The sequence below is a fragment of the Cyanistes caeruleus genome, chromosome 19, assembly GCF_971803275.1.
Source record: "Cyanistes caeruleus chromosome 19, bCyaCae1.hap1.1, whole genome shotgun sequence".
Classification (NCBI taxonomy): Eukaryota; Metazoa; Chordata; class Aves; order Passeriformes; family Paridae; genus Cyanistes; species Cyanistes caeruleus.
In genome coordinates, this window is record NC_141719.1 from 9,191,753 (window position 1) to 9,217,458 (window position 25,706).

At 45.2% G+C, this 25,706-nt stretch overlaps 1 protein-coding gene across 1 annotated transcript in view; it reads left to right on the forward strand.

Moving 5' to 3' along the window:
* The first annotated feature begins 4,618 nt into the window (after positions 1 to 4,618).
* The window catches only part of GNA13 (G protein subunit alpha 13), a 31,717-nt gene continuing 10,629 nt past the window's right edge, over positions 4,619 to 25,706 (forward strand). The window contains exons 1-2 of the mRNA XM_086856973.1: positions 4,619 to 7,515; positions 9,753 to 9,979. Of these exons, the coding sequence (XP_086713099.1) occupies positions 7,008 to 7,515; positions 9,753 to 9,979 (735 nt within the window). The 5' untranslated portion in view covers positions 4,619 to 7,007. The remainder of the gene's footprint in view (positions 7,516 to 9,752; positions 9,980 to 25,706) is intronic.

The window sequence follows — 25,706 nt, forward strand, 5'->3', positions numbered from 1 at the left end:
GCCGACCCGCGCTCATTTGCATGAAGGCGTGGGGCGGCCGCCTGGGGGCGCTGGTGGGAGCGCACGGAGGGGATGGGATGGGATGGGATGGGATGGGATGGGATGGGATGGGATGGGATGGGATGGGATGGGATGGGATGGGATGGGATGGGATGGGATGGGATCCGTGGGATGGGATGGGATGAGATGGGATGGGACGGGACAGGATGGGACGGGACGGGATGGGATGGGACGGGATGGGATGGGATGGGATCCATGGGATGGGATGGGATGGGATGGGATCCGTGGGATGGGATCCATGGGATGGGATGGGATGAGACGGGATGGGACGGGACAGGATGGGACGGGACGGGATGGGACGGGATGGGATGGGATGGGATGGGATCCATGGGATGGGACGGGATGGAACGGAACGGAACGGAACGGAACGGAACGGAACGGAACGGAACGGAATGGAATGGAATGGAACGGAATGGAATGGAATGGAATGGAATGGGAGGGACAGGGTCTTGGGCCGGGGTTTGGAGCAGGCACAGAAACCAATGGAGGCTGATTGTCCTTAAAGGGTGATGTGGTGCCCAGGGCAGCACTTCAGGGGGTGATCTGTGGTCACAGCATCCTGCTCAGCCATGGCTCTGCAGGGCATGCACGGTCCAAGGAGTGGTAGCCCCATCCCCTAGAGTTTTGGGTCATGACCCCCTATTGCAGATCCCTGCAGATCCCAGCTCCAGGCTGGCTCCAGGGCTCAGGCTAGGGTGGGCAGCATGTGCTGAAGTGGTGGAGAAAATAAGGGCATAAGACCATTCTGGAATTTGTGAAGTCATGTAAAGCAAGCTAAGGCCGAGGTGCTGTGACTGAGGGCTGAGCAGTGCTTTGGCCATCTGCCCCTTGAATGCCACCAGCCTTGGACAGCTCAGCTGCAGATGCAGGAGTCAGGTGGGCAGTCTGGGGAGTTGGTGGCTTTTTCACACCAGGAAATTGTGATGAAGAGTGACCAGAAAAAGACCATGTGGTTAAAGTGCTTCGTCACAGTGGAACTGCCTCATGCCACGGGGCAGGGGGGGACAGTACCTGACTGGCAGCACTGGAAACCAAGAGCTGCAGCAAGATTTTGCCTGGTTCCTCAGAAAGTGGCAGAGTTTCCTCTGCTGTCCCCAGCTCAGCTGCCAGCACAGCTGGGCAGGGGGAGAGGCTGAGTCCTCACTCACACAGAATCTGACTGTGCCAGGGCTCAGATGACGCATCCACAGGAATTCTTGCCAGCCAGAAGGCACTGGCCTTTGTGTGAGTACCTTCCTGCACACCACAGGGAACACACATGCAGGAGTGTGTGCTCACACCTGTGTGTGCCTGGGGTGTCACCTGTACACGTCCTGAGCAGGCACTCACACCACTCTCTCCATGAGCTGATCCCACCCAACACCGTTGGCATTCTCCCTGTGTGCCCAGGACACACGGGAACAGGTTGTGCAGCACGTTTATACCCCCAGCCATGTGTACATCACACTCTTCACATCCATGTTGCCACGTCCCGTGGGGAGCACCCACGCTCCCCACGCCTGTGCAGCTGTTTCTCAAGGCAGTGCCTTCCCCACCAGAGTGTTTGTGACTGCTCTGGATTTAGGATCTGTGGTTCTCACACTTGAGGGGAGCAGGCTGGCTCTGAGCTGGGAGCAGAGCTTTCTCCATGAACAGTAATGCCCTGAAGGCACAGGCTGCTTTCCCAACTGCTTCGCTGCCCTCGTGGAAGTGTTTTATCTTTAGCTCCGCTCTTTCATAGCACCCAGAGAAGCCAGTGCTTTGGAAGGCCTTTCCCCTGTGTCTGCTCAGCCATTCCCATATGGAATTCCCCTCTAAGTCACAGCAGCTGCTGGATCAGACACTCTGCTCCACACAGACGATGAGCAACCTGTCATTCCACACTGGCATCCAAGTTATCCTGCCTCATGCTTCAAGGTATCAGCTGACAGCCAAAAGGAGCAGGAGGAGAGTTCCTCACGTTTGCAGCGTCTCATAATTCAGGGTCTGAGTTGCTGTTTGGTTCTGCCAAACCAAGCCCAGATCCTGGTGCCCCTCTGAAATGCCAAGGGTGACAAACTGCAGTAGCACAGATGGTCCTGGAGGCAAAAGGCATGAGAAAGGGAGATCAGAGGGGAGTTAGGAAGCAACAGGAAAGACAGCAAAGGCTTGCAGGCATTTTGATGATGCTAGTGAATAAAAGTGCTTCCGTCTCTGAGAGAGAAAGATAGTGGCAGGAGTACATGCAATGAATTCTTCAGGACATAATATCACAGTAAGGAGCACATAAAAATATGTAGCTCATTTTCTTAGTTTGGTAGGCAATAATCTACCATGGTGTTTCTGAATGCAGTTTAAAACCAAACAACTTGGTCTGTTTCACAAGGGGTGGTGAAAGGACTCAGAAATACTCCAGGTGTGGTGCTAACACTGGCCTAAGTAAAGGATCAACTACCAACACTTTCCTGTGCCCCACATACTTAAAGGAATAAAAATGGTCATTTCATCCCAAAATACTGACTTTAACAGTTCCACTAAGGAATATAGGTGTCTGATTCACAACGAATATTTTAAATCTGGGTCTTCAAGTGAGTTCAAAAATAAAATGGTCTTGCAGGAGATCCAGGAGAAATAACTCTGAGAAGCTCATGCTGAGGTATGAGCTCTTCAGCCTCACTGAGCTCCAAAGATTCTGATAATTTTTAATCCTTCCGATCCCCCAAACACCCCCTCACAGGTCAGGTGTGGGTTATTTTTCTATTTCTAGTCTTCTCTGACAAGCTATCATGAAGCTTATGGATATTCCTCTATTATAAAGGTACTTTATGTATTTTCCACAAGATGTCCAAGGTAAATTCAGCTTTGTTAACATCTGTGAGTGACCCACAGCACCAAACACACAGTCAGAGATGAGCTGAGATTTCACCTGTACCCAGGTGAACCATCCCAGCAGTTAATGCTCTTGGGCAGATCTGCCACACGAAGCACGAGGTATTTAAATCAGATTATAGAGGCTTGTCTAGGGCAGACACTCCTGGGCCTCTAATCACGAAACCCACACTTGTGGAAAGCAAAGAATTCTTCAGTCCTTGACTGGCTGATGTGTGAATTTGTCAGTCAAGGAAACAAGGGACTAGAGCACCAGGAAGAGTGGTGGAGAGCACTGGCAGCAGCCGTGCAGGCTCCCTCCAGGTTTCTGATTCCTCCTGTTCATCCTGCCCTTTCTGCCCCCCAGATAATGGAGAAAGACATTCTCTGGGAAGTCCCCTTTACCTCCTGTTTTGTATGGTAAATGCAGTGGTATTTTTGTAGCTGCAAGTTTCCATGGGTGCTCTACCCCATGCAGGGGGGTAGAGGATGCTGTAGTGGAAATACACTCGTGGTCACATCACAGGGCAATGGTGAGCGTCCATGGGCTCTCCAGAGCCCACAGATCCCTGCCAGCCTCTCACACAGTGTGTCCAGGCTGGGGAAAGGTCTGCTGAAAGCTGGATTTTATCCCTCTGGTCTCCTTGTGAAGCCCCACAAGTTGTGATTGTTCTCAACAGACCCACTCTCGATTCTCTAGAGTTTCTCTTGTGGAAAGCACTGCCAAGGGAATCCCCCCCTTTTCTTTAAAAGGTCACATTTCCTACGTGGCTGCCCCTTCTTCAGACATCAGAAAGTTGACTCATCCAGCACAAAAGGCATATGGTGAGTAAGCCACCTTTCTATGTAAGGAAGCTGGGGATGGCCCTGAGGGGAAGGAAGGAGTAACGTAAGTGAAGCAAGTGGCAAGTAGAGGCTCAGTTCCAGCACACAGCTCCTTCCAGGAAGATTTCAAAGCAGTTGCAGTTTACCCATAAATAAATAAGTAAATAAACAAACAAATAAATAATTGTGCAAACTGTGGCATAGAGAGAGGTGTGACTTAAGCTCAGGTCTGCCAGCAAGGCAATGGTTAAAGGAATATCTGCAGAACCCATTGTCCTGCCTGGTGGGGCACAAGCACTCAAAATGAGAAGCTTCCTTAGCAGCCTCATGGGAAGAGCTGCAAGCACAAGTGGGCAGCATTTGTTTCCCGTCATTCCTGGGCTTTCCAGGAAAGCTAAGGAAAGAAGTGGCAAAGAGGAAGGAAGAAAAACAAGCAGAGAAAGACCTTATGCACCCTGCCTTAGAGATGAAGCCTGGCTGCTGGGGTGGGAGGATGCAGCTGGCTTCACACCTGACCTGGATGATGCTGAGCCCTCTCCAGGGAGCTTTGTCATGCGGGGCAGGAGCAGCCCCTCCTGCAGTGCAGAACACCAAGAGCCAGGCTGCTGGGCCAGGACACAGGGAATGGAGTACCCGGGGGCTTTGGAGAGCTTCCCACGCCAAGGGGACAGGAATGGGGACATCAAGGACTCCCCAACACTTAACTGACTCGATTGTGGAAACTCAGCAGTCCTCTGCAGCTAGGGCGGTGAGATGAGAGTTGAGTCAAATGTCTTAAAACTTGGTTTTAAAACTTAGAGTAGAGCTCAGGAATGACTGGCTTCCACATCTGTAGCAAGAGCACCAGGACATGCTCCTTGTATTAATTTTATACCACATCCTGTTCTCCTACAATAAATGCTTTTTTTTTTTTTCTTTTTTGGTAAGGCCCTGTGAAATAATTCCCATGCAGTTTATCTCCATGTAGGACCAACCCAAGGTGAGAACACTGATACCCATTTCAGATTTTGAAGGTCCTTCCAGCTGGGGCCAGGTGACATTTCCTTGTTCTAAACTCACCTCATAGTTTCCACATTTATTTCTTCCTTTTTCTAAGTTATGATTAATGTTGGGAAAGAAAGCAGAAAAAGATTGAGAGGAAAAGCCAGCAGACATCAAAGACTAGGAGATGTAGGGAGAGACAAATGTTTAAAGCAGTCTTTGCACTATGATGGTGTAACTGATGGTAGTTAACGATAATTTATTAAACAAATGACTAAAAGAACAGCTGTGCTTAAGACTAGGTTGAATAAAGTGTGGGATTTTCAGTCCTTGGGATTTTCAGTCCTTGCAGATCCCTCAGCCTATGAGTCATTCCACCCCTCACATGAAGGGCTGCCATTGAAAATAGTGTCTTTGCTTCTTTTAACTCAGTACCAGATGAAGAGTCCCACTCTCTTTTGCTCCTTGTACAGCCTCGTGAGAGGTCGGGCCCAGGGTGTTTGCTCAGTTTGCAGCCCTGCAGCACCGGGAAGCTCTTCTCAGCCAGGCAGAGAGGAAGGACGTGCCAATTTTTCAAAGTGTTTTAACAAAATGACTCTCTTTCTGCACTGAGAACAAAACCTGCTTAGCTGGCAAGCGCCATCCTGCCCCCCTGACCCAGGGCTGACCTCCCTGGGCCGCTTGCCCGGCAGCTTCCCTGCAGCCATGGGGTCGGCTGAGCCTGGGGCCCGTTTCCAGGGAATCCCAGAATCCCAGATTTGTTAAGGTTGGAAGGGACCTCCTGAGATCATCAGTCCAACCCCCCTTCCTAAGCAGGGTCATCCAGAGCAGGTGACACAGGGACAGGTCCAGGTGTGTTTGGAATGTCTCCAGAGAGGGAGGCTCCATAATCTCCCTGGACAGATGTTCCAGGGCTCTGCCCCTCCATGGAAAGTTCTTCCTCACACTGAGGTGGAACTTCTAGTGTTTTAGTTTATGGCCTTTGCTCCTCATCCTGTCACAGGGTACCACTGAAGAGTCTGGGACCATGCTCTTGGCACTAATCTTGGAGGTATTAAATGCACTAATGAGATATCCTCTGTCTTCTCTACTAAACATACCCATGAGAAGCTGGGGACAGGGACAGGGACAGGGACAGGGACAGGGACAGGGACAGGGACAGGGACAGGGACAGGGACAGGGACAGGGACAGGGACAGGAGTGGCTATGTCAATTCCTGTGTCCAGTTCTGGGCCCCTCAGTTCAGGAAGAATATTGAAGGGCTGGAGCATGTCTGGAGAAGGGAATGGAGCTGGGAAGGGGCTGGAGCACCAGGAGCTGCTGAGGAAACTCCAGGGGCTCAGCCTGGAGAACAGAAGGTTCAGGGGACCTTCTCACTCTATAACCCCTGACAGGAGGGTGCAGCCAGGTGGGAGTCAGGCTCTGCTCCCAGGGAACAAGGGACAGGACAAGAGGGAACAACCTCAGGCTGCTCCAGTGGAGGTCGGGGTGGGATATTATGGAAATTTTCTTCATAGAAAGGGTAATTAGACATTAGATTGGACTGCCCAGAGATGTGGTAGAGACACAATTGATGTGCTTAATGAAAGACTGGATGTGGCAATTGGTGCCATGGTCCGGTTGACAAGGAGGGGATCAGTCACAGATTGGGCTGGATGGTCTCAGAGATCTTTTCCACTCTAATTGATTCTGTGTTTCTATGATTTAGTCTCTTCTTCCATGCCTACAGTGAGAGGACCAGTGAACATGGCCTCAAGATGATACCTGGGAGATTCAGATTAGATAAAAATCACTGTTAGGGTGGTCTGGCCTTGGCAGGGGCTGCCCAGGACGACGGTGGGGTCACCATCCCTAAAGGTGTTCGAGAAACATCCAGACCTGGCACTGATGTGGTTTTGTGGCTACAGGGGCAGCGCTGGGTGGATGGTTGGACTTGATCTTAAAGGTCTCTTCCAAACCTTAATGACTCCATAATGCCCATGAAATCACTCTCCACCTTATTTTCCATTACAAAGCATGTTAAAATTATGATCATGTGCATCTATAAACCTTTAACTCCATTACACAGCAGCACCCTGTGCCTGAATGTTTTCACTGTTTCCTCGTGAGCGGCCTGGCACCTGCCAGGAGGTACAGCTTGGATCTCCTCCAGGAACGGTGCTGAAAAATCGCAATTTCAAGCTCAAGTTCAAAGCGAGTCGGGGGATTTCTTGAGGAAAAGACTGTTTTGTAAAACAATCGTCAGTGTGGTTAAAAGAAGCTCTGCCTGCCAGAGCTCAAGGAGCGTTCGGACAAGGCTCTGAGCACCCGCTGGGATGGCTGAGGTGCGCTGTGTAGAGCTGCGCTCACTCCTGAGGGTCCCGCCGCTCCCGCCATTTCCTGTGAGGGGCCGGCAGAGGGCGGGACCCGCGCTGTGGGCGGGGCACGCGCTCGTCACGCGCCGGGCGGGAGCGGGCGTGGCGGGGCGCGCAGGCGCGGTGCGGGGCGCGCGCGGCGCGGGCGGCGGGCGGGCGCTCCCCTCGCTGGCAGCGCTCGCTAAGATGGCGGATTTCCTGCCGTCCCGCTCCGCGCTGTCCGGCTGCTTCCCCGGCTGCCTCCTCACCAGCGGCGAGGCCGAGCAGCAGCGCAAGTCCAAGGAGATCGACAAGTGCCTCAACCGCGAGAAGACCTACGTGAAGCGCCTCGTCAAGATCCTGCTGCTGGGCGCGGGCGAGAGCGGCAAGTCCACCTTCCTCAAGCAGATGCGGATCATCCACGGGCAGGACTGGGACCGCGCGGCCCGCGAGGAGTTCCGCGCCACCATCTACAGCAACGTGATCAAGGGTGGGTGAGGGCGGCGGGGACGGGCCGCCCTGCGAGCGCCGGGCCCGGCCGGGGCGGGGAGAGGCGGCTCGGGCGGGTCCCGCGGGCCGGGGGAGCCGCGGGGCCGCCGCCGCCTCCTCCTCCCGCGCTGTCCCGGCGCCTCGTCCTTCCCCCGGGGCCGGCGCGCAGCCCCTCCGGGCCCGCGGGGTTGTCACCGCGCCGCCCGGGCGCGGCCCGCGGGGCGGCTCCGGCGCCCAGCCCCGGGAGCAGCGGTTTGAGCCCGGGAGGTGCCGGGCTTTGCCTCTTGGTGCTGCGCTGGAGCGAGGCCAGAGAAGGGCAGCAGAGCTGGGGAAGGGGCTGGAGCACAAGGGGCAGCTGGGGGGGCTCAGCCTGAAGAACAGGACGCTCAGGGGTGATCTTATCACTTTCTACAAGCACTGAAAAGACGTAGCCAGGTGGGAGTCGGGCTCTGCTCCCAGGGAACCAGCGGTAGGATGAGGGCACTGTCTTAAGCTGTATCAGAGGAGGTATATGTTTGACATTAGGAAGAATTCCTTCACTTCCGACACGGGAATGGGTTGCCCAGGGAGGTGGTGGAGTCACTGTCACTGGAGATGTTTAAGACTGGACGTGGCACTTGATGGCAAGTCTGGTTGACAGGGTGGTGTTCGGTCATAGGTTGGACTGAATGATCTCAGAGGTCTTTTCCAATCTAATTGATTCCGTGATTCTGTGATTTCCTGGTAATGCGAGTGCAGTAATGAGCGGTAATGGATGGGGGGAAGATGCACCTGGAAGTGCGTGAGGAGGAGCCCAGCCCTGTGCTCTCAGCATTTCGCTGCAATGGAAGAATCGCTGCTGTTGTGTTGGAAACTGGGCTGACACATCAATTAACAGCAACCCGCAGGCAGAGCCTCTCTTCATAGATGCTTTGCCAAAACCTCCACACATGGTTTAGGGGAGTAGTGGACGCTTGATTTCACTGCTGTCATCCTGACTTCATTGGTCATCCTCATTTTCTCTCTTGTCTAAACCACTTGTTGGATTTGCAATTTGGATTCTAATAGTTGGACAAAATCTTAATGAAGTTTCTCAAATAGCAAAGTGTTGCCAGACTCAGATCCTGAAAATCCAGCAAATCTCAAAAGAGAATTGTTTTACAAGCCTGCTTATGAATCAAGCCTGGAAAAACTATTGATAGCAGTAGAAGGCAGTAGAAATCACGAGCATGTATGTCAACCAGGTTAAAGTTTATTAATAAAGTTATGGTATACTCTGTGAAAATATACACATAGGAGCTGCACATCTGGCTGGGAGGCTCTTTTCCTGCAGTCACAGATTTGATAGATACCTGCCTTTGACAGAGAGAAAAACCATGGAAAGGGAGCAAACTTTAACAAAATACTTTTGCACTGAACGAGCATGTTACTGTACAGTCATTTGTTGCCACATCTTAATTTCCTTATATCTCTTCCCACGCCTTTACTGTTGCTTATTCTTTCTGGAATTTTCTTTCTATTTTCTCATCAGTAAATTTAGTACTAGAAATCATTTTCCTGCATTTACCTTGTTAGTATGAGCACAGTGAGTTTATATCCTTCAGAAGGACTTTCAAAAGAAGTTTAAAATACTCATTTTCTGCTAGAGAATATTTGCCAAAACAACCATAGAAGTGCAGGGAAGCCTTTAGGTGATACAATTCCTTCTGCACTTAAGCTATAGAAACATATTTTTAGCAAGTGCAATGATTTTAGGACGTATCTCAGTGCCTCTGAAAATATTAAAGGCAATGATGGAAATACTCTCAGTGATAGAGATTCTTTGTATAATTTGATATAACTGGATACCAAGTTGATAACACAAACTAGAGAACCTTAAAGCAAGACATCAGGTGGTTTAACATATTTTGAAATAAACTTTTAAGCATACTTTGTCTTGTACACATGCCCAGTGAAAGAGTTTGGTAGCACAATTTGGATAAAATTAGTAATTAAAAATAACACTTTTTCAAAAGTTAAGCTCAAACTGTGCATATAATTTTGTTAATCGTGGTCATGTACTTGAGATAGGGTTTGATATTACCTGTAAATGTAGTAGTTTGAGCCAGTTTTTTGGAGGCTTCCTGATTCCCTATGAGTGGATGTTCCTATTGAGCTTTGTGCAGAGTAGGTGCATTGTTTGCCTCTGTGCAGATCTTTGGGCTGGTGAAACAGTAGATGCTGAGAAACTGCTCACAGTGCTCTTCCTTGTCATTGCAGGTGTGCGAGTCCTCGTGGATGCCAGAGAGAAACTCCATATCCCTTGGGGAGATCCTGCCAACCAGAGCAACGGGGACAAGGTGATGGCTTTCGACACCCGCGCGGTCACCGTGGTGCAGGGCATGGTGGAGACCGGTGTTTTTTTGGACTACCTGCCGGCCATCCGAGCCCTGTGGGCAGACAGTGGCATCCAGCACGCGTACGACAGGCGCAGGGAGTTCCAGCTGGTAAGATTTGGCCTTCAGTGTCTTGAACTGCCCGTGTGTGATTTTGTTCCTGTGTTGCTTTCTGTGTGAAACACCGACCGAGCCGCTTCCTTAAGCGTTTTTGAGTGGTTGACTGTTATTCTGTGGTGTTGCACACAGCTGCATTTAGCTACTTCCCCCCCCTTTTTTTAATAATAAAAGAGATTCTGACGTAATGGTCCTCATTTCATATGTGGGAAAGCTGAGGGCTTTCAAGTCTTGTTACAAAGCTGGTACCTGCACAGTATTTTTACCATATGATTATTACCTCCCTTTTATTAACTGGTGCATCAACTCAAAAAACGGAGCCAAACAAAAAAAAAATTATTTACAATAAAGACAGGCTTAATAGTAACATGATTTTTAAAGAAAAGATACGCATGGGTTAATGAGAAGAATTTAAAAACCACTCCCTTCTCTATTCCAGTTTGAGCAATCTAGCAAACATTCCCTCTGTATACTTCCTGTTTAATTTTGAATGTCTGTGTTAATACTCATGTAATGAGATTTTTGTTACATTGAAGTTCTGAGCTGAAGATGGAATACACAATTTAATAGTGGAGTAGAGATGGAGTATACAGTTCAGTAGTGGGGTTGGAAAGGAAAAAGAAACCTCTTGATTCTTGAGCTGCAGCTCAAACTGTCTGTGACAGCTGAACTCCCTTTACTCCATTCCCATGCAAAGACTGCAAAAAGAAATGAAAAATTTGAGTTAAATTTGATTGTTGGTTCATAGACTTGTGTGTGCCATTGGCATAGGGTTTTGTGGGGGTGTGGGTTATGAACCTTAAAATAGATTGAATCTGTTCTTGTAGGTCTCTCAAACATAAGTGGCTTCATGTTTTTATATCTTAAAAATAACCTTTGTGTTAGTGTGAATCCAAACAATAGCTCATGATGTCTCCTGTTGAGCTATTATGAATGGTTGTGTAATCATGGCCTGACTTAAAGAGGTTGTGTAAATATTCTATAAATATATATTGCCCTGATCATGGAATGTCTTCTGGAGATTGCAGAATGGGCAGGTGCTGCAGTGGCCTATCACCTGGCCAGCCCTGGGCTGAGCTCTGTAAATAAGTTCCTAAGGAGACCTGTTGCTCCTTGAGTTTCACCTTCAAGTGATCATAAAAGAGTAATTGCTCTTCTGTAGTCAAGATTCTGGTGCAGATGTGACTTCTAGTGGTGTAATTGCTGTGCTAGAGGGATCTGCTTTAAAATCTGTTCAATAAAACAGTTTTGTCTTCAATTAAATATGTTTAGTGACTTGAGGCTGTGTAGCAAAGGGAAGGGAGCAATTACTTGATGTTCTGTCATCTTGAGGCTCTGGGAAGTGGGTTCTTTCCATAACTGAAACATGTGCAGAGTTTCACTTTGAGTGGCTTGTGAAGAATTTGTTCTTCTGAACCTTTCAGAAAAAAAGCTGTTGCTTTTTTCTGTAAATCCCTAAATCTGTGTAATTACCTGCAAAAATATATTTTTATCATGTTGTGCTTTAGGGCAGGACTCAAGAATATTTTTTTAGGTGCTCTTAATAGTCGAGTACCATCCTAATAGTTTCTGAAAGCAAGGTAACTGCTTTATTTATACTTATATTACTTTATTTCTTAAATCCTTTCAAAATCTCAGCTGGACGTATTTATGCCAAGTTATAAACATGAAGAAGAAAAAAGGCAGCTGAATGATGTCATTGTGTTGAGTGCAGGCACTGTGATCTGTGCTGGCCAAGCATGAAGGCTCAGTTTTACCCCAATAAGCTTCAGCTTAAGTTCTGCCAGAGCTCCATGTGGGCAGCAGAACAGAGGGAAGCTCCTGGAGCAGTGTGGATTTTTGCTGTACCTGCTCCAGGCTTTGCAGGAGGGTGTTCAGAGTTCAGGTCTGTGCTGTGACAAGAGAGGAAGACACAAATGGTTAAGGAGGGAGTGACAGGCGTGTCCCAGTCAGGAGGTAGAGCAGGGGGAAGTTGGGAGAGACACAGACAGTTCAGGCGTGTCAAGTACTGACTCTTGAAGTGAAAGCTCCAGACTAAAAATTTTTAACACTGTAGAATGGGGAAAAAGAGGAAAATACTGTTCTGCTTCCAGTTTAGCTGCTTGTGGCAAAAAAAAATATGATGAGAGATAGCAGCAATCATTAGATGAGTTGGAGAGAGGGAAAAGTGGCACAACAATAAGGTAAAGCGTTGGGACTAACATGGTAGAGGAGCATTATTGGACTGTTATCTGCTCTAACTTCTTTTCAAACTCTTGAGTTTAACTTTTCACTGGACTGGAAAACATGGCTCACACTAAGACAGCACAGGCAGAAACACTGGGGAAGTATTGGCCATGGGAATGGGACACTTTGGGACAGAGGCAGAGGTGAGCAAATGGAAAATGGAGCAGTGATGGGTAAGGAGTGAAAAATGTCAGAATTTACATATAAATTCTGGAGGAAAGGCAGCAAGAATGTGTAGTGTAGAAACCATTTGTAGATTGGGCAGGTAGGAAGTATAGAGGAAAAGGGTTTAAGATTGAAGTTTCTGCAAGAATATGCTTAAAACTTCAATATAAATGCATAACATACATTGTGACGTCTTGTTAAGCTGCTCTTGCTTTTTTGTTTTTCTCCAGTATCTTTTACTGATGAGAGTATCTTTTACTGTTGGGAGCCTAAGGAAACAATGTGATCTTTTTATAGCAGCAAAAAAAAAAAAACAACAAAAAAACTTGGTTATATTTTAATGGAATTAGGAATCAGCATTTCCATGTCTAGTTCACTAGAGTGTCCTTCCTCATTTTGTTAACTCAAGTGGTCATGGGATAGCCAATATGATTTATTTTCCTTGGTATAAAAATAGGGGCCTTCTGGCCACTAGCTGGAGCATTTATGAAAATTCATTAGGTCATGCTTGTGTAGTGCTTTAAAACTGGAAAGAGCTAATTAGAGCTTAGTGCAATATGTGCCACTTCAGTGCTTCCCAGGTGGTTAATGTTATAATCCCTCACATTTTATTCCAAACCAGACTCATTCAGGTGATTGTTTTGCTAGCTCAGGTAACTGCAGGCTGTCCAGGCTCTGTAGCTGAGGCGGTTCTGTAACTTACACTGGAGATTCTGGTCCTCAGCCTTCCTCTCCCTCAGCCACCAGGCTTGTTCCTCCTCTGGCCTCTCAGGTGGCTGACACGGATGAGTTACAGATTTAGTCTGAATCAGCCCAACACCTTCTGCCACCTCATTAACATTTCATGTTTCCCGTTGCTGCTTGGTTTCTGGTAAAAATCTCCTGAAATGACTTGGATAAACACAGCCATTCTGTTAGTTCTGCAGCATGCAGACTGACTTACCTGGGCATTTCCTAGCTTTTCTGTTTGTGCTGGTGAGCTGTGCAGAGTGTGGCTGTGAGGGTTTGCTGTTCTCCTGGAGCTTTGCTCCGAGGCATTGGCAGCTGAGCAGCGTTTGGTGCTGTGGAACACTGAGCAGGGCCCTTGTGAGTAAGAGCAGCCTTGGACTCCCCTCTTGTGTCAGTCATTTCTTGAACTTGCTGTGAGAGCTGTTGAGAGAAGCATTTTGAAGTGTTCTCCAGGAGTGTCCTTGTTCTCTGAGAATGGAAGAGTGTGATGAGAGCCGAGTTGCTCAGATGCATGATATGCTTTGAATGTGTTCAGGGTTTGTTCTTGTTAAAGGTAACTTTTGGGTGGGTTTTGATCTTTGCTACCAGCAGTTGTTGATTTTCAGACAGGTAGTTTTTGCCTTACTTGCAAGTTACGCTGAATGTTGTTGGGTGTTTTTAAGCCAGAAAACTGCAGAGGAAGAGATGACACTTTATTTTTGTCCATATTTGCGTAGAACTGCAGACACAGATGATACAGTAGGGATTATAGGATATGCACTCACCTCTGGTTCACAACATTTTCTGTGACATGTCTGCAAGTGCTAGATCAGATTATAGAAGACAGGAAAAGGCGTGTTCTGCTTTAAGTTACAGTGATAGCTTTGTAGTAGCTTCCATGCACATTTTTCTGTTGCAGACGAGTATTTCTGGCAAGTACTGTTCAGTTTACTAGGAGATTGTATTGTAGTTTGTCTTATTCTGCTTGGGCTGTTCAGGATTTGGTCTGAATATTGGTGGAGTTGTTGTACACACAGGATTATTAATTAAGCTCTTCTAAAAGGATGAGTCCTCAAATGGATACTGCTGAACATTAGGAAAGTTTATTCTTCTTTCAGGTGCACAGGCAACATCTTGAAATGTGCCTGATTATAGAGCACTATCCTGCTGAGCTCAGTTGTGTGTGCTGCCAGGCTAAGTTGCCAAGGTCTTGCACTTTTGGAGGGATTCCTATCTTATGGGACAGCTGAGAGATCAGTGCACAAAGTCCCTCTGAAGTGTAGAGCCTGGAAAAAGTGTCTTACCTGTCATTCATTAAAGTGTCTCCATTGTGTTTGGGACAATGACTCTCAGAAACTTTTCAGCAGCTTCTGCAGTGTGTTGATTTTCCTCCCAGTGTTCATCTCTTTAACCTCCCCATACCCCTCCTTTGGGAAGTAGGCATGGATTTCTCCTTGGATCTCCTCTTGGGTCTGGGATTGGGTGTTCAGTTCTCCCACTCTGCTTGAAGGGTGCAGGAGTTGCTTCTATTGGGACATGACTGAGTGCATAAACTGTTGGGAGAAGGTAACTATTGTTTAAATTTCTGTGTGGAAACCCAAAAAGCTGCTGCTTTATATATGTTGAAGTATGAACAGTTTTTTTCCCCTTTCAATCAATCAATACTCTGCCAAACATCAGATCACAGGATGGCTCCTTAAAACCTTTGGAAAGGGCAGCTTGCCATCTCTTGGTCTTAAGGTGAAAAGGATTTATCAAAGATTGTTGCTATAACTGTGGAAAGAAAAGTGCTTTACAAATTTATTCTTTAAAATGAGCCATTCAAATCTTCAAAAGAGACTTGGATTTTTTAAAGATTTGCTGTTTTTCCAGCCCCAATGACAAGATAATGCTGGTTTTGAGTTGGTATTAGTAAGGCTTCTTATAGGGATTAACTCTAGAGTCCAGCAGTGGAGGGTTGAGTGTCCTTCCTCCAGGTTTGTGGCCAAAAACCCTTCAGTGTGTGCCAGTACTTTGGTAGTGGGGATTCATGGTAATATTTCACTCAAGCTGAATGATCTTCAGGTAAATTATACTAACTTAACACAAATTGCCATTTTTTATTATTTTCCAAGTTGGGATTAGGATTTCTGTTTCAGCCTCTGAGAGCTGAAATGCTGTTTCTGGGTCTGCCCTTCTTCACTTTCCACCACTCTTCCTTTCTTGCCTGCTGACTTTCCTTGTTAGCAGCAAAATATTGAAGTGTTTGGAGAGTGGACTGGTCTTTATTGCCAGCTGGTGCTGGTCTGGTTTTACAGGAGAACATCTTTGCTGTATTTTTTTTCAGAATGTTGCTATATTCATTTTTTTTTTTATTTATTATTTTTTTGTTGCTGTTAAGCACAAATGTGGTTCTGGAATTGAGAGGTCTTTCAGCAGGAGCTGTCTTGATGTAGATGTGTTGTGCCAAAGCAGGATGAGCTGTCTTCCAGCCAGGAATGATTTTGGAGTCCTGTGTGCTACACTTGGCTTGTAAAAGCCTGTATTTTCTGCATGGTTTCAGTGCAATTTCTGAAGATGGAATTCTTAATTCAAACTCAATCCAGATATTAAGTGAACTGGTCTAGTGGGAGGGGTCCCTGCCCATGGCAGTGGGCTGGAACAAGGGGATCTTGAAGGTCCCTTCCAATACAAACCATTCTGGGAATATGTGATCTGTTTATGGGGAACCACTGCTTTTAAAATGCAGAATTGCACAATGCAGTGTGGGAGCAGAGGGATGTGTTCTTATACATATTTTATCTCCAACAAGCTGTGTTGTGTTGATAGTCATGTGCCTTAGTTTCCTAAACATTTTATTGCAGAAGACTAGAAGGTGACCTACTTCTTGCAAAAAATGGGAATTCTATAATCAAGCTGTGGTTAAATAAATATAAAATACAAGTGCCCTTCTGAATATGAATATTCACATCTTGAGTGTGTGAACCCCTTCTCAGCAGGTTGATTTAAATCTCTGCAAATGTGTTAGAGGAGCTTTTGCTGCTTCTGCTGTGCAGTGTAACATGAGCCCTTGGTAGAGACATTCATTCCGAGCTCATTTCTGTGCTCTCTACTCACCTGCAAGGTGTTACATGTTGGTACCTGCAGAGCTGTCTCCTTACAGCCTTTGGAATTCAAACAGCAGTGCCTGCACCATTCTGTGTCCGTTTAGAAATGGCTTCCTGAGCACAAACCCTGCAGTCCCAGGACTCGTAGCTGTCAGCAAATCTCTGTCATGCTGGCAAAACGTGTGGTATGAATGCAGTGTCATCTTCATGTCTGTGTTTTGCACCTGAGGCAAAGAGAGAGGCAGCTTTTTCATGTGTAAATATGGGATCCTTCAGTACTGTGCCAGAGGCACTGTTGAGCTGTGCTGCTGTTCCCTAATTTGAGTTTACTGTAACAAGGCTTTGGCCTTAGAGGCTGGTGGAGTCTGCTCCCACCAAGCACATGTTATACCCAGGTTGTACTGGCTGACTGTTTTGGCTCTTTATCATCCCAGACTTCAGTTAATGGTGAATGCTTTGATATTTCTGGGTTCAGGCCATGCCTCTTACACAGAACTAGCAAAGGGGTAGGAAACTTCAGCTTGTAGTAACTAAGGAAGTTGCTTAAAAAAATGTGAGAAAACCCAAGTGCAGCTGACCTCACTACGTAAGAAAGGCAATAGAATAACTGTACTTGTGGGAAAGCAAGATAATCTCTGTGCCAGCATTGTGTCTGCTGGCACTTTTCTTTGCTAAGCATCTGAATTATCAAATTCAGTGGAGAAGTTTAGAGGGTGCAGAACCTGCCCTTTTACAGAATAACAAGCTGTATACTCACAGTGCTGATGGAGGCTGCCTGATACCAAGTGGAATCTTGGTATCTCTGGAATATGAAACCTTTATTTATATTTTAAAAGTGAATAAATGAGTCATAGAACAAGATATTAGTTAACTTGGCAGCCTCAAACTGTAAATAAAATGTATTTAATCCAAATAAAAATCTGAATAATCCTGGAGACTAACACTCGTATTTTATCCTAGAGTTGCCTGATGGGTTGAATTTAAATAGTGATAAAGAAAATGTTTAAGAGTACATCAGCAGCTAAAGAAGTCCTAAATTACTTCCAGTATCTTCTCCAGTTGCATGTCTGCATTAACAAGAAACATCAGGTAATAGAGCTGGAAGAGTTGAGGAATTTTGAATACAGAAAACACCCTGAATTGTCATCACAATAACTGATAACAACTTCTTCAGAAAAGAAAACTTTTGAACAGTAATAGGGAGTGAGCTGCCTTTTACAACACTCAATTCACTGTACCATGTTGCACACCTCTCTATCATAGTCATTCCTGCTTTAAATTCCTTTTCCTTCAGAGTCTCCTCATTTAATAAATGAGAGATGCTCCTCTTCAGAGACTTAACCAAGAAACTGAAAAGACCCAAAATTCTTTTTGTGGCTCAAGGGTAAAGGAATGTGTAATGAGTTTCTGTTTCTTTTTCCCTTTTTAAAGATGCTGGGGAAATTATTTTAAACAAAATGCTGGGATCTCTGCTGCCAGCCTGGGAGCTCTTCTCTGTTTGGGCACAGGATGATATTTTATCACCCGCTGGTGACCAAATCAAGAGGATGCAGAATTTCCAGGGGTGGAAACAGTGCACTGGTACCGTCTGTATTTCAAAATAGCTACACAAAATTGTGGGGGAAAAAAAGTAATAATTACTGAAATTTTACATGTGGGTGGTATTGGGACCTTTAATTGGTTTCAGTAGCAAAATTACACAGCTGCTTTAGTAACTAATTCATATTTCTTTCTAATTTTAATTAATTTATAGTATGGAATCTACAAGTGACTTGAAATGTTTTCAGCCTCTTGCTGCTGTTTAGGGTGTCTTGTGTACTTTACTGTTACTTTGAGCTCTTCTAGACACAACTTTTAGTAATTTTTAAAAACACCAATATTCACCTAATGATACTGTTAGATCTTTCACTAGACCCAGTAAATTATCACAGGATCTTGTCAGATGGCTTGGAACAAGAGCTGGTTTATGAGTGCATCCCTGGCTGCAAACAGAAATACCAGAACTTAATTGAAATGGATTCTTCTAATTGGGACAGAGGAAGGAACTAAAAAGCATTTGGTCATCTGGATTTCTCATGAGGCTGAAATAGGAACCAAATGTACTTTAAAACTGAATCCTAGAGAAATGCATTGGGATCCAGTTCAGAGCTCTGATTTTGAAATGCAGTGATTTAGTGCAGAGTTTATGCAATAATGGACTTTTTAAGCATCTTCAAGTTCAGTATGGCCAGTTTTAGTGCTGATACATTTCCACATGCCAAATATTTGTCATGTTTTTGGGAGCCTTTGCTGGTCTTGTACAACTTGGAAGCAAGTGAAGCTCTAAATGATGGATGGTAGATTTGCAGACTCACCAGTGCTCCAGCGTTAGATTAAATGCAGTTGGAGTTGCAAACACATGAAGTCATGGAGCCAGTGGGTCAGTGCTCTGAAAGAGCAAATGTTTACAGTCTGGTTCCAGTCTGTTTTGTGTGCAAAACATCTGAGGTTTATAGAGATGCTGCCCAGAGTGTAAATAGTAACTGGGAGGTGGCAGTTTCTCCTTGGTCAGTGCATGTTTTCCTAGGATTTCTAGTCCTGTGTGGGGCTTGGAGGATTGGTTTCATCAATGAAATTTGAAAATCTTCTGCAAAGTATTGATATCTTTCCTAAAGTAAGCTTTGTGGGAGAGGAGTTTGGACTGTAAATACTTAGGGAGGGAGTAAAAAGACCTTTGAAGAAACAAAGTGCACCTGATCCTTGCTTTCATGGATTAATTTCTGTTCAGGTTCTGGCAAACAGCAGGCTTTTGGTTGGATGCTCTGGGTCTGTGGTGTGTCCCATGGGGCAGTCCATGTTTTCCTCAACCTGGCTCTGATCTCCAGAAGGGGCTGAGTTTGTTTCCTATTTGAAAGCATGGTGATCCTAAGGAAAGTCATGGAATCAGAATAGTTTGGGATGGAGGAACCTTACAGCTCATCTTATTTCTCTCCCAAGCTTCCACTATCCCAGGGTGCTCCAAGCTCTGGTCTCGGACATTCCAGGGGTGGGCCAGCCACAGCTTCTCTGGACAACCTGTGCCAGGACCTCACAGGGAAGAATTTCTTCACTCCAGGATTAATGCTGTGGAGTCCGAGGGCTTTTAATTGTTGGAAGGAGTCTCAGCTGTTTCTAGAACATGTCACATCCTGGTTTCCAAACAGTCTTTCAGAATTAGAAATATTATAGCAGAATGCCTAGTGTGGAGAAACTGTAGTTTTGTAGGCTTTAGTGGAATGCTGTTTCCTGCCTAAAAGCTGTAGTGAATTTGCATATTTTTTAGCAATTAAGAATCTGGCTATTAAATTCTACCAGGAGAGGGGAGGGATACCTTACCAGGAAAACTGAAATGGATTCTTCCCTCTTAGGAAAGTAATTGAAAACTGGGAGAGTTAGTTCTGTGGTATACTGGTATGCAGATTAACTTCTCTTTAGAGTTTAATCGTGTTTTAATTAATTTAATTGGAGTGGCATGATATATATGAAACTGTGTAAGTGCTGTGCTGATGGGAGACAATCTGAGTGTGAGTTGTGTGAGTCTGGCACTTTGAAGGGAGAGCACTGCTGAACTGGGTGCAGGAAGGAGCGACAGCTGATGCTGAAGCCTTGTTTGGAGTATTTAGTTCCAGGCTGGCTTGGTGACATCCTTCTGTCACTCTCAGGGTATGGCAGATGTCCCCAGCTTGCAGGTGCTGCCAGGATGTCCCAGTGCAGGCCCTCAGGTTGGCGTGCTCTGTCTCCTTCCATTTGTTATGCACATTTTGAGAATTATGGATTAATTGGATTACATGGTAAATAGGGGATAATAGATTAAAGGGATATTATTGGGTTAAACCCCTTCTTAAACCCCTTCACCTTTCTTTGTTAATACTGTTATGCAAGATAAAAATGTCAGTCATGAAATAAACTTGGTGTGACTCCTCTCTTGGTGCTTTTGGAGTTGAGCACCCTTCAGCCAAGGTGATCCAGGTGTTGCAAACACAAATTCTGCTCAGCCACCAAAAGGTTTTACAAAAGATGGCTTCTATGGGTTGGGACTTGAAGTTTTCCTGTTTTTAGGACAGATACTCAGTTTGTGTGACCAAACACGGGGCAGGTTTCACTTCTACCCCGCATGACGCAGTTCTGATGGCTCTGAAAAAAGGCAAACACGGCTCGAGCCACACGCAGAGGACGCTGAAAAGGGGAAATAGGTCTGTGCTCTCAGAGCTGTGACGCATTTGTGATGTGTATTGATGAGGAGCAGCATTATTTTGTACTCCCGTATCAGCAACTGTGTCTGAACGCTCCGTTCTTGCAAAGAAACAGGAATTAATGCCGATGTGCTGAATTTTATCTCTGGAAATGGGCAGATCAGGTTTAAATGGCTATTCAAATGGTTGAGCTGGAGAGAAAGAAGCTGGGAGATGTGAGATATCTGGTCTTGACACACGCTATCTGTGCATCAGCCCTTTTAAGGCTGCTCCATTCATGCTTCCACAGGCAGCAGTGCCATTTTCCAGCAGTTTGCCCTTTGGTTTTGGAAAGTTCAGGATTAGTTTTGCATGGAACTGTTGGCTGTTAAGCATATGGCCACAGTAATGCTCATGTGGGCATAAATGGGGACTGCTGTGCTTTGGCCATAATTAACACTTAAAGGAAACCTCTCACTGGGAAATGTGTTTTGTGTTAGTGCACACTCGATATTTGGAAAGTGAATATATTACTGTTTACCTGGGCCTTTTTCCCCAAATAGCTGCAGTACCATTATTAAAAGTTAGTTATTGTATATAAAATAGCAGAATACTGCTGTTACTGCTTAGAGAGTCAATGTTAAATCAAGTATTAGAGCTTGGAGTGGCAATTCAGAAATAAATTGTTTCCCCTCATGTTAGGAGATACAAATCAAGTTGCTGGATTGCTGCTGTAAAACAGGGAAAGTATATTTTTAAAGTTTATTTCCTTGAATAAAGAGAGGTTATAGGTGTGAATGTGGGGAAGTTTTGCCCTAGTCTATTGACTGGGCCATTTTTGAAAGAGAAATCCTCTTCAAAAAGCACTGGGAGGAGTGACTGGAAAGAGAAATTGTAGAAACCTTAAAGCTGTGAAGGACCCAAGATTGTTTCATTTAGCTCCAAGTCTGAGACCAGCAAAAGAGACCAAACCAGTTGAATGTCTCGACATGAGACTTGGTTAAACCTGCTGGTCTAACAATCAAGACAGTTGTGGATTTGAACTCATTAGTGTAATTAGGATACACATTCATGGCATAAATATATCATCTGGATCATCTCCCTCCTTTGTGTAATGCTGCGGATATTCCCTGTTTGGGTGGAGGAGGTTGTGCCCTCTAATCTCCCTTCCACTGGGAATCTGCATTGATTGATTTGACTGAAATGTTTCTCCATTCATTATCCCTCTGTTTATTACTGTCATTTCAGAAGACATCTGCTAAAACTTCAATGGCAGCAGTATTGATTTGTAGTCAGTCTTCTTTTAAATCTGCTTCGGGTGGGGTGGCAAGAGAAATAAAATGTTGTTAGAGATTCTTTCCTTTGCCAAAATCCTCGGATATGGATTTTCCTGGATTAAGCCCCTAACAGAAAAACACCCTGTACATAATGAAGTGTGTGCTATAAGCATTACTAGGATGCTGCAAAATGCAGAATTTTCAGACTCTGCTTATAGATTCTCCATCATCTTCCTTCAAGCTGATTCTCCAGTTTTATGGATGGTTTGGTTTGCATATTTAGGCATGTACACACCAGCCTAAAAACACTGCAGTTACCTGTTCTTATTCTAAGCTAGGCTTGTAAAGAAGCTTATTTAGGGGGGTGTTTTTGTTTCTTGTGTTTTTGTGGGTTTTTAATTAAATAAAATAGGAAATATTTGTTTCTCCTTCTTGAGAAATTCAAGTAAAGTCAAGAAGAGAAAATGTTTGGTGGTTCTTAAAGCTGTAATATAGAGCTACTAAGTTATATCTCCTATTTTCTTAAAATATCTGATTTATTATTTCAAATACTTAATAAGCCTTGTCAGTTCAGTATGTTCCACTGAACTTGCAGCCAAACCTAGATGATTTGATAAATTGTTTCTTTCTTTAAGCCTTGTGATGACTAAATCTTTATTTGATGCTTTTTCTCGATCTCTTTTTTCTTTTTTAAGCAATTGCTAGTGGAAAAAATGCAGTGTCCCTGATCCCCTTGAAGAGCTAAAAAGCCATTTGGCTATGCTAAGGTTTCAACAAATCATATTTAGATTGCTGACGTTGTTTTCATGGAAACCAAATAAATGGGTGCTTCCTGGGTTTAAAAGATGTGTTCATCTGGTGTGTGTTTCGTGTAGGTTTTCTTCTTCTTCCCTCCTCAGAAAGTATTTTTGTGGTTACTTTAGGCAGTAACCAGACAGTGATCTTTGTGCTGTGTTTTGCTTATAAAAGATATGTGCTCTCCTTTACTGCAGATAACCACACCAGCAGGTCTTGGTCTACAACTAAGTGACCAACTCTGCTGTAACCAGAAAAAAGTCTGTCTTTGAAAGAGAATGAATTATAAAACTGGAGATACTTCATTTACCAAGTAGTTAAATGTAAAGCTGTAGGGGAAGCTATTGTGGTAATGTCAGACACCTTGATAGGAGTAAGATTTCAGTGTTTTCTTGTACGTTCATGATGAAGTGCCTTGGCTCTCTCAGGGAGGATCACAAGGCTCCAGGAGGCACAGGCTGGTTTGACTCAAACCTTTCTGAAAATGGAATAGCTGACAGTTATGAATAAAGTTACTTAACAGACAACTTCCTGTGGTTTACATGCATTTCTGAATCAGGAGGCTGAAGGGCCACAGCTGAGACATGTATATTCCATCTGAACAAAAAAGGGCATCTTTCTCAAGCACTCAAAAGGGACTGCTTAAAAATCTGATATCTGGATATAATTCAATAAAGCTTAAAACAGCCAAAGCACCTTCCTGTAACACCAGAAGGTCTTTGAAGCTGATCTGTGGGTAGTTCATTCTGCTGTATTGGGATGTGCTCAAGAATTTTGCTTTATTGCAGTCCCTCACTATTCATTTGGGATATGTGCCCAAGCCTGTGTTGGGTTTTGTCCTTGTATCAGCATCTTTGGGCTGTACTTGAAGTGCAGGAGAGGGAAATGGGCAGGGCATGAGTTGGGCTCCAAGGTGTGGTGGATCCTGCAGTGTCATTGCTGGCCTGCAGGATCTGCATTTCCAAACTGCTCAGCTCAAATTACATCAAAGGGTTCGTCTGCACTTAAAAAAGGGTTCTGTGACTGGTTTAAGATTATCACATAAAACCATGGAATGATTTGGAGGGACACCTATCCCAGCTTGCTCCAAGCCCTGGCCTTGAACATTCCCAGGGATGCAGCATCCACAACTCTGGGCAACTTTTGCCAGTGCCACAAAATCCTCAATGTAAAGAATTTCTTCCTAATAACCAATCTAAACCTACTTTCCATCAGTGTGAAGCCATTCCCCCTTGTCTTCTCACACCAGACCCTTGTAAATAGCTTTTCCATCTTTGCTGTGTGCTCCCTTCAGGTACTGAAGGCCACAGTTAGGTGTCCCCAAAATCTTCCCTTTTCCGGGCTGGACATTGCCAGTTGTCTCAGCCTTTCCTTGTAGGAGAGGTGCTCCATCTCTGTAATCAACTTGGCCTCCTCTGGACTCCCTCCAACAGGTCAAGGTCCTTCCTGTGCCGGGGACATCGCTGTATTTTTTAGCTAATCTTTAAATTTCCGTCCTATGTACTCACAGAACGTGGGTGTGAAGTCAGCAGGAGTGTAATGGAGATCTGTGGGGGTTTTAATGGGGGTAGATCCTTCAGTTTTTCATTTTTGTCTAGATTTTGCTCTTGGTGTGGCTCCTTTGTGGCATGACACCACAGATTGATTGCTGAGCAGCCACGTGGCAGGGCTGGACATGGTGAGCCACACTGGCGTTAGTGGGACAGAGTGGGGAAACCCAGTTGCTTTTTTCTAGTCATTTTGGGTAAACCAGAGAGTTTACAGTTTGTCAGAAGGGAAATTTTAGTTGACAGCTGTTGAATACAGCTATTTATATATGGTCACTGTCATGGATTTACTGAGTGGGATCTGGTTCTCTATCTAAGAAAAAGCAGCCTTGCACAGAAGCTGTCTTTGAGGCTGTTGTTGTACAGAGATATGAATGGATCCTTTTTAAACTGATTTTTAAAAAGTGGTGGCATTAAGGCTTTCCTCAGTTGTTGTGTGCTGAGTTTTTCAGTGTGTTTCTCTTCATTACTGGATAAAATAAAAAACTTCTCTCTTTGGGAAGAGATTGAAGCTTGGCTGCTTTGTAATGCTGCCTCTTTGAAGCTTGTTTAAATGGGTCAAAACTCTCTGGTTCTCCAGTAGTGCACTTTGATAGTGATCTGTTCAGAGGTAGTTTGCTGTTCAAGTGTCTGTAGTTAGCAGAGCTCAGCCTGCTGATAGCAGCATGTCCAGGGCAGACAGAAAATCACCAGTGCTCAGGGCCCTGGGTGGTGGCTCTGTGATATGGATGGGGGGCTGGAGCGGGATGGAAGAAGAGATAATGGGTTTGAAGCTGTTCTAAGTTTTTAACTGATGTGCAGATTGGTAAAAAACAGTGAATGAACAGCTTTTATCCTTGGTTACAGGGTTGAGTCATGTCCAGAGCACTTTCTGTCTGAACAGATTTTTATGAGGGGAGAGCCCAAGCAGCTGAGTCCACGGTGTGGAGGAGGGAAGCTGGAATGTCTCTCCGTAATGAGCTGTGTGCTGTTGCAACTGATGGATTTTATAGTTCCATCTCCTGAGTTTCAGCACGGCCACCTTGATGTTTGTCTGCCATGGACTCTGAGAGGTGACAGCCCAGAAGTGGAGTTGGTGTCTCAGAGTTCCCTGGCAGTGACTTTGCTGTTGGATGTGTGGCTCTGGAGCGTTGCTGTCACTGCAGGCCTGTGCATTTTGCATTTGTGATTTCAGGAAATCCCCTCTCTTGGAAAGCTGCTTGTGGGGATGTTTTGTGACCTTTCCAGGCTGTGGTTTGCTTGTCTGCTCCAACTGCTCGATCCATTGCAGTAGCAAGCCCTGGAACTTAAAGGAGAGGTAGTAACTTCCACATTAACTGCAGAGTTAATGCTTCTTTAGGGAGTAGGTATTGCTGTAAGTCATATAAAAATGCTGTCTAAGATTAAAATGCTTGTTTGTATGCACACACACACAAATTCAGCCTCTGAGGCCCAGGTATTCCAGAATAAATACCTGCACTTACTAAGTCTGAAATCTGCCTGATTGGTATGTAGCCAGCCCTGTGGGGAAGGGAAGGTTGCCAGCTCCTATTGGCACCTAAAAAAGAAATTAAATCTGACCTTAAATTATATTTTGCCTTAGTATTTGGCTACAGACAGTGGTTTTAGCACTTGGAAGGCCAGAATTCTGATCCTGTTACTCCTTGGGAAGCTTGATGGATGCATGGATCAGGATTGTTTCTTTTCTGTGAAATAGGAATGCTCTTCCCTGTACACCTTCCTTAGAG